Source organism: Cynara cardunculus, assembly GCF_001531365.2.
Source record: "Cynara cardunculus var. scolymus isolate 2C chromosome LG 9, CcrdV1, whole genome shotgun sequence".
NCBI lineage: Eukaryota > Viridiplantae > Streptophyta > Magnoliopsida > Asterales > Asteraceae > Cynara > Cynara cardunculus.
In genome coordinates, this window is record NC_037536.1 from 16,572,106 (window position 1) to 16,581,230 (window position 9,125).

The following is a 9,125-nucleotide window of genomic DNA, read 5'->3' on the forward strand; positions in this document are numbered from 1 at the left end:
AATAATATGAAAATAATTGATATAATTAATAATTATTGTAATAGTTGATAAATAATATCAATGTATAATTATAATATAAACTAACTAATAATTAATATACAATTTATATTAATTAATAATTATTATTTATTGATATTAGTAATATTTAAATTTTATTAGTATTTTTTTTGTAAGGGTGTCCGGGCCAAAGCCCGACTAATCCCCGGCAATTTTGGAGGCTAAACATGGTCCCACTTAAATGTCGCCAACACTTCCCTTCCCAGGGTTCGAACTTGGGTTCATGACTATGCCATGCCCAAGCCTTTACCACTAGGCTGGAAGGTCTTTATTTATTTACAATTAACAGTAATAGATAATAATTACCAGTTATCTCTAAGGATGGTTTTGTGGGAGGAGGAGGAAGGAGGCAAGAATGGGCGTAGATCACAGGCGGATATGATTGGTCTTATTATTTCAATCGCTACCTTCTTCTGTTAGAATAGCAATATAGCATCAACCGATGTTTAATGGTCAACGAGTCAAAGCAAGGAAGTTATGGTCAGGGGTTCAAATCTCGCCAACAGTGAGAAAAGTGTGTGAGTTTATTTGTTGCATTTATCGTATATAAAATATATTATATACTTCAAAAAGAACTTGCGACTAGAGTTCGAGTTTCGTCCAAAGTAGCGGATTAGATGTGTTTCTAGGATGGAACTAGATTGGACAGGAGTGAATATGACATAACTATTTTATATATGTATTGGGTACGATTAGAATAGGACTCGGCAACGGGTCCATGAATTTTGACAATGGGAGTAGAAATTTGAAGTTAAAAGAATTTTGAAAAGTCAAAAGTATATCTATAACAAATAAATTTTATAATATAAAAAGTGTGAATTTCAAAAAAAATATTATGGGATCAATTTAAAAAAGTTTATAGTACTAATTATCTATCTTGTGTTTGGTAAGTTGGACATGATAAAACAAAACTGTTAAAATTACAAGATTACCCTTAAGATGCTATTTAGGTTGTGTTTACTAACCTCTTACCCGGTAAGAGGCTTTTGTCTAAGTAAGAGCTGACATGTTCACCAAAACAAAAACTACCTCTTACCTAGACTTATTGTTGACCGTACAATGGTCGAGTAAAAGATAAGAGCAACACTTACCCTAGTCAGCAATCAATTTCACTATATCTACCCACTCGCCCAAATCGGGATATGAAAAGTCTCGGTAGATGTGATTCATGCCAATGATCTGTACATCCCTTACCTGTTCCATTTAAACTCACAATATAGAATGTGATAATTTTTCTAGTTTTGGTTGTAAATTAAGTTTATGAGTCGTCCTTGCTGAATCAAATTATCGCAAAGTAGGGTCTGAAAATGTAAGATGTACCCAGAAGGCTGAGAAGTAGAGCTGAATCAAAAGGTCTAAAAAGGTAGGGCGAATCTTACCTCTACTCAAAAAAGTAAAGAGATTGTTTCCATAAAGACCTCGAAATCTGTAAACACCAATTGCATATCCAAATGGTTACTAGAAAAAACAAACTGCAACTCATTTCTCCAATTTGTACAATCAACTTCTTAAAAATAAAATATAAAAATAAAAAGTAAAATATTTGGATAAAATTACAAATAAGGAAATCCAACCCCATGAATTAGCCCCCAATGAGAGTGGTTCCATGATCTTTGCTATCTTCAAACCCATCCACAAATGACAAATGCTGCCTAATGTTATTAACAAGATGCAAGGCTTCTTGGTCTTGCTTTAGGGGATGCCTCTGCAAGCTCTGTAATTTACAAAATTAAAAAGCAAAAAAGAGAATCTTGTCCATACCCTTTTTTGTTCCATAATTAGTTTGCTAATCTTGAGGGTTTCTAATCTTCAATATCGAAAACTATGTAACGTACTAACCACGTTAACTATAATTAGTTTGTTAATCTTTAGGGTTTATATAATTTTCATATGCATTTCGGTCTAGGTGTACCAGGCTTGATGTCTAAGAATAGAAACCAAACCAAATGGACCCGGTAAATCCCAGAGACAGTGTCTCGGAGGTAGGATGTACATAGACTGCCTCTTTAGAGTTTAAGGTTTAGGGTCCCAAAGGGGTAAAGAGGCTATTTCCATGATGTCTTAAGAACAAAACCCTAGACACTAGGGTGCGTTTGGTACACCGACAAGACCGGACAAGACTGGACGGACTAGAGTGAGGTAGGTGAGTGAAAAATTTGTGAAAGGTTTTAGGGTTTTAACTTGACATGGGTACTTTAGTAATTTACCAATCTTGTTTCATCTTCCTGATTTTTATTCAACCTATTTTGGTGGGGAAGAAAAGAAAAATGCATTTTTGTTACTGTCGGGTGACCCATCTAATGACGTGTCAAACGTGGAACAAGTTTTTGTACTATCCTGTCTCATTTTTCCTCACATACCAAATGTTCCCTAATTATGGAACAAAAGAGCAATGAAATATGGAGGTGCAAAAAGTAATAGTTATATAGCATACCTCAGAAGCCCATAAGCAGTCTCGTGCCTTCCGAGGTATTATATGGATGTGTGTCTGAATCAGGAAGAACAATAACAAAAACATCATCAGATTCTTCAAGACTGTGTCAAGTAATAACTCGGGTTTCCTAACAAGAATCAAGAAGAACCCTAATTATATTCTACACTTTTCGATACTCACATGAAATATAACTTGGCCTGCATCCACGCCATTATTGACTAACAAGTTGAACGAGTCTGAAAAAGGAAGTCGATTGTTATTAGTATAAATCAAACCAAACACAAGCAGTATATCCCATCCAGAGGTAGGGTTTCGGAAGGTAAAAACCGTAGCCTTTTAGGTCCATTTTACACAGTCATCTAGCTTATCAACAAGTTTTTATCAAAAGTGACATATATATCTGCTAACAGCTAGTTTGCCAAACATAGCGTATGGTTATTTGAAGTCTACAAAAACATAACTTCAATATTTAGGAAATAATCTTTAAAGTATCCTCTGATTTTTCTACGATTAATTAAAATCAGTCTTCCTATAAGAAACTCATAGTAAGTATGAAGAAAACAGAATAGGAAATACCAGAATTAGTGGCTTTCATGACTGCCTTGCTAATATAGGGGACTTTTGAACACATGGCAGCTACCACCTGTAGGATCGATCACCACATTATTGTTACACTTAACAAATCCTTTTTTCCAAAACTGATGGCTTTTAAGACCTTTTTCATGGCACAAAACAAGAATCTTTCTACAATTCAGGACATGATGAATCTCAAGAAACGATGCTTCTAAACTGGTTTGGTACAAGAGCTCTAACTTATTGTGGTTTACATGATTAATCGCCTTCGAAGTTTTATCAATCAGCGTACACAATGAAACTCCAGTAGCTACCAAATCAAAGTATAGATTTACATTGATGAAACATCTATAATCACAAACTTAAGGTTTTATACAGAAAGAAAGGCTTCTAAGGGTGTAGTTGGTTCACAGACGGGACTGGATAGCATTGAACAGGCAGAGCTAGGTATGTGGGTGAAAGAAGTGGGGCAAGGTCTTGGGGTTTTAATTTGACATGGGCAGTTTAGTAATTTACCAATCTTGTACCATCTCCCTGATTTTTGTTCAGAAAATGCATTTTTGTCCCACTTAGTCTTTTCCTATCCCATTCTAAACGTCGCATCCCACACATACCAAAAACACCCTAATTGAATAAGCCTCCAGTGTAGAACTTCATAATAATAAAAGATTTCAATCTTCTTTTGAGTTTAAAATTCTCACATGATGAAAGAGTCGCTCTGTATTATTCTTCGTTACTTACGGATAACGGATTCGAAGATTTCTAATCAGCAAGATGTTCAATCAAGTAGAAACATGTATCTTTAAGAAGCATATCACAATTGATGCCATATTGGCAATCTAAACATTCGTTGATCACTTGATCTCTATATCTATTGGGGAATCTTTACATAAACAGGAAACAAAAGAAAGACTGATACAGCATGTCAAATACTATTATATTAATGGGAACTTACAGATGGGGGAGTTGTCACCAGAGATGGAAAATGGCATCGTGGAATAATAAGGCAGTGCCTGACAAGATGGCAAGAAAAATTAGTTCGTGCAAAATCCAGCCAAAATATTTCTACTGTTAAAAGCATGCAGCGTGTTTTATTTTACGAGTGAAGTGTAATGGTGTAACATTTTGCTTTTGACAGAAAAGAGAAATAAAGATAAGAACTTGAAATACCCATAAAATGAAAAATCGTAACCACATAGAATTTGATGGTGTTGCAAGTTAGACTAATTGTGCTATAAACCTTTAGAATTAAACAGTGGTGAATGGTGATAAACCAGCACTGAGAAAAGATAAAAGGGTACTTTAGTATACAGTAGCGGCAGTTGATAAAGGGCAGTCTGGATGGAAAGTAATCGGTGACAGATTGAAAGGTGATGCTCCAATGGGAAACCAAAAGAAGACGGGTACTCTTATGGGAAGCATTCTAGAGGTTGATACAGAATCAATTTCAATCAACAGCAAGTTCTCGGCTGTGAAACAAGAAGGGACGGTGATATATTATAAAAGAAAATGTGTATCCTTAGCAGCACCATTAAATGGAATTCCCGAAAAAGTTTATGTAAGCCAATTTGTGAACAAACTAGCAACCAGAACTAAGAGCCGAAGTGAGATGGAAGAAGGTACCACGAACTGGAAAACATACAAACCAATCAAAATGTTGAGGTATCTAATTGTTGGGTTATCCGCAAAGCGAGTGATCGCCCTGGGATTAGTCGGCTCGCATACCGGGTTGGATATCCAGGTTAATCAAAAAAATTGTTGGGTTATCCACTTCAAAAACAATGAAAGTGGAAGGTATTACGGGGGAACAAAAAGTGGCAGTTTTAAATGATAGTGGAACATCCAATAATTTCGCGTTGACTTCTTAAGTGGAAAAATTGGGGATCATCGTGAGATTCAAGGAAGAGAACAGCAAATCAATGGGAGCAAGGGAGGCCATTAAAAGTTAAGGAATTTGTATAGAAGTGAAGGTCTGGACTTTGGATGCAAGGTATTGAAGTAGTAGAAGATTTGTTGCCAATTAATCTGGGGAATTCAGATTTATTAATGATAATTCAATGGCTCGCCTCTTTAGGATCAAGATCAACATATATGAATTAGCAAAGACAAGCTATGAAATCAAAATTGGTCAAAGAATCAGTTAGGATGAAAAGTAAATTAATCATTGGGTAAATGGTGTCATTGTAGTAATCATGAAGACGTATTTTGGCCATTTCTTATAAAATACGTATTGGTATTCTTTGATGATATATTGGTATGCAGTAGGGTGAAAAGGAGCATACCCAACATTTAGATTGGTGTTCAAGATTGTTGGAAAACCACTTATATGCCAACTATAAGAAATGTGAATTTGGACAGAAGAAACTGTTGTATTTTGGGACACGTAGTGTCTGGATGGATGCAAAAAAAGTGAAAGCAACGGTGAAATGGGCACAACCAAAAAATGTCACTCAACTGCGAGACCTTTGGGGTTTAATGACGGGTCTTCCATGGAGATAATGGAATCAAATCAAGAAATAAACTACAAAAGGCATTGTTGGGCAAGATTTTGAAGAGGTACATTGAAAAAAAAAACATAAAGGTTTTACAACAATACGGGCTTTATGGCACAAAGACAGATGTTTTTACCTCGATCTTCAACTATGATTCCTTTGTTAAAAATAACGGTTCTCCTATAGGAGAGCATTCAGGAGAAAATCAAACTTATCAGAGGTATATTGGATGGAATGAAAAGTGATGTTAGAGAAATGGTAAGGCAGTATGTTATATGTTAAAGAAATAACAATTTGGGTGGATCACCGGCTGGCTTATTACATCCTATTCCATTATTATGGTATGGGAAGAAGTAACACTGAATTTCATTCAAGGGTTACCAAAACCGGAAGAATGGAAATTATCATGGTAGTGGTGGTCGTCACAATATGCCCATTTTGTAAGACCAAGACATCCAATTTCAGCCATATCAGTGGTTGAAAATTTATCAAAGAGGTGGTAAGGCTACATGGTATCCCAAAATCATTGATTACGGATAGAGATACAAATTTTTAAGTAATTTCAGGAAAGAAAATTCCAAGTTACATGGAACAAAATTGATAAATACTACTTCCTGTCCCCCTCGATCGGAGGGTCAATCGGAAGCAGTTAACAGGTGTGTGGAGCAATAGATGAGAACAGTGGGGAAAACATCCCTTGGGAAGATTATTGGTATAACACAACATACCATAGTTCTCTCAGGTGTTCACCATTTAAAACTATATATGGAAGTGATCGACCAACAGTGTTTCATTTATCAAAATTACAGCAGGCTATTGGATTCAACAACACTGCCCACACAACTAAACGAAGAAATGGAAATGATGGTAGAGCTGAGTGCTACAGATTTGGACTCGACAAAAAGGTCAACCAGGAATATTGGAGGTGTTGATTCAATGCAACAGGCTGCCTCTTTTTGAATCTTCTTGAATAGATAATGAAGTTTTAAACCTTCAATTTCCTAGGTTTCACCATCAGGACAAGGTGAAAGTCTGGAGGGCGAGTATCGATAAACCAGCAAGGAGGAATAGAAGATAAAACAAAGCAAGGGTGTTTTAGTGAAGTTAATATAAATCAGTCTTGAAGGGAAGTAATTAAGAACAGAGAGTTAGTTGGACGTCAGTAATGTTTGGGTATAAAGCTGGATAGGGCATTCGGTTTCCTTGTAAAGACCAGACGTTCTTGGGGGAGAGTACCGCTCTCTGAAAAGTTGGCTAATTCAGTTCTTAATATATCTTCCACAATCTTTCAATTCTTTTTCTCCTAGATTCTTTGCAAAGTGCATCAGATGGCATAGTATATATCGATGATTCTCTTTTACTGTTTTACCAATTACGTAAAACCAAAATTTCACAAACAAATCTTTACACATAATGATGCAAAAAGAACATTCAATGCCATCTTATACATATGATACCTTACCCAGGGCTCACGGGATTGGTGTCCAAAAAGCATAGGCATGCATCATCCTCGTATAGCTGTAGGCAAATAAAATTCAACGATAATAAGAGAAGTGATATCATGTTCATTGATCAGTTCATGCAATTCGATATGGATTTCTCATGTTCATTGATCAGTGCAGATAACAATGTCTAAAGCCATCCACAGATGATATGTGAAGCCCAAAATTACAAAACAATTTGACCAAAACTATGCATAATATAATACACTATATGCACGCATGTATATAACCAGTTCATCATATAATGGGTGAATTTCTGCATAGTAACATGCCTTTTTATACCAACAAAATGCCAAGTGAACATCATCTCCTACAAATAGATTTTTGGATATAGATCCAAGTGGGAAATGGTACTGATTGAATGAGTTCTTGACCCCTTTCATTTGAGAGAAGGAGCTTAAATATCCGATGATGAAGGTTGACACTGAATTGCCACGACTTTTCTTTGCTTTACATTTACATTTAGATTTCTATTATAATATCTAAAAACAAGAAAAACATGAAGGAAAAGAAAAATAATTGATGATGAACGCCATACTTACGAATGTTTTCTTAAATGGCAAGAAAATCCGAGAAGTCCTATGAGTGTGATACCACCAAATACCAAGTGAGGAGCCCTTTGCGTGCCAAAATTGTGGCACATGCATTGCTGACTCGGCCTTAAAAAAGTGGTCATGCTAAAGACTACTAGACCTAACAGAGTGATCTACAAATTTCACCATAGAGTACACTCCCATCAACTAGAATCCTTAAACTGTTAAATCGAACATACCAGGTATATCTCACTCAAAGTAGGGTATGAGGGGTATGATGAATGCAAACCATTCCTCTATCCCAAAGGTTAAAAGAGGCTATTTCCATGAAGACCCCCAGCTTGCAAAAAGGATTTGGTGAGACATGAAAGAAACAGAAATTTTGGCAATTTTTTAGAGTTTTGAGGATTTCGAAAAGGAGCCAGAGAGCATGAGACATAGGAAAATATAACCAGAAAAATCCTTAAATTGTCAAGACATTACTATCATACATGTTGGCTTTTTACCCCTCTATAATAGCTACTACTCCGTATATATTCATCTGTTATCCTGAACTTAGGTCTCCCAGAAATCCTATTTGGTCCTTCAACAAAATCTGCTACCCTTAAATTGACCACATCAATAAGATATACAATTGTAATTTTGGTTGAAACCCTAAAGACATGATTCCTCAAACGGCCTGTTTATTAATGGCTATTGCAGTATTCCAATAAAGTAATCAATTTCCACCAGTGCAAAATCTCAAACCCTTCCATGTTTCCATAATTAAGCATATAAAACTCAGCAGATAATTAAGCATATATAATGCAGGGTTCTAAAATTCAACTCAAAAGGGAATCAAACACATATGAAATATACCTTTAAAGCAGGTGCTTCGCCTCGAATAATCTTACAGAAAACACAATCAGTGACGAGATTGCAGTGTTTATCAGAATCAGAAGAAGAATCGCAAAGGGAGGGGGAGACTATTGACGAGGAAATCTTTGGTTGTTCGGAAGCAGAGGTGATTGGGCGAAGATGAGAAGCGATGATTGACAAACGACGACGTTGTGCGGCCTCCATTACGAATATCAAGAGCGATAGAAGAAGCAAACTAGTGTGGATGTGATGAAGTGAGTGATCATCATGACCATAACCACCACGACCACCATGAGAGGTGACTCCGATTCAAGACGCCATGAGAGAGAGGGTTTGTGGATTTGTGGCGCAGAGAGCAAGGGGGGGTGACGGACGGGCCTCTGGTTTCGTTGGCTATGGATTATCCACACTGCGTCTATGCAAACGACAAGTCAATTGGTTTTTGTGGGTATTTGATGGTTTTATATAATGTGATGGTGATGTCATAATAAATCGAATAGTTTCGAATTCGAGAATCTGAAACCCGACTTTTTGTGATATTCGGGTTCGGTTGGGCTTGATATTCGGTCCGTCAAAATGTTTTTTAATTAATAAATTTACTATCAATTTCATCAATCTTTTTAATCCACTAGATTGATCATCAAAATCGATTAAATCTGTATATATTCTTTGCATT

At 36.1% G+C, this 9,125-nt stretch overlaps 1 protein-coding gene across 1 annotated transcript; it reads right to left on the reverse strand.

The window, feature by feature from the left end:
• Nucleotides 1-1,484: 1,484 nt before the first annotated feature.
• LOC112518402 (adenylylsulfatase HINT3) lies at nucleotides 1,485-8,875 on the reverse strand. Its single transcript, XM_025126080.1, has 7 exons — nucleotides 8,450-8,875; nucleotides 7,019-7,074; nucleotides 4,020-4,077; nucleotides 3,068-3,134; nucleotides 2,672-2,727; nucleotides 2,492-2,545; nucleotides 1,485-1,771 (listed from the first exon to the last, which is right to left on the reverse strand). Exons 1-7 carry the CDS (start codon nucleotides 8,651-8,653, stop codon nucleotides 1,640-1,642), a joined length of 627 nt encoding a protein of 208 aa, XP_024981848.1. The 5' UTR covers nucleotides 8,654-8,875; the 3' UTR covers nucleotides 1,485-1,639.
• Nucleotides 8,876-9,125: the final 250 nt, after the last annotated feature.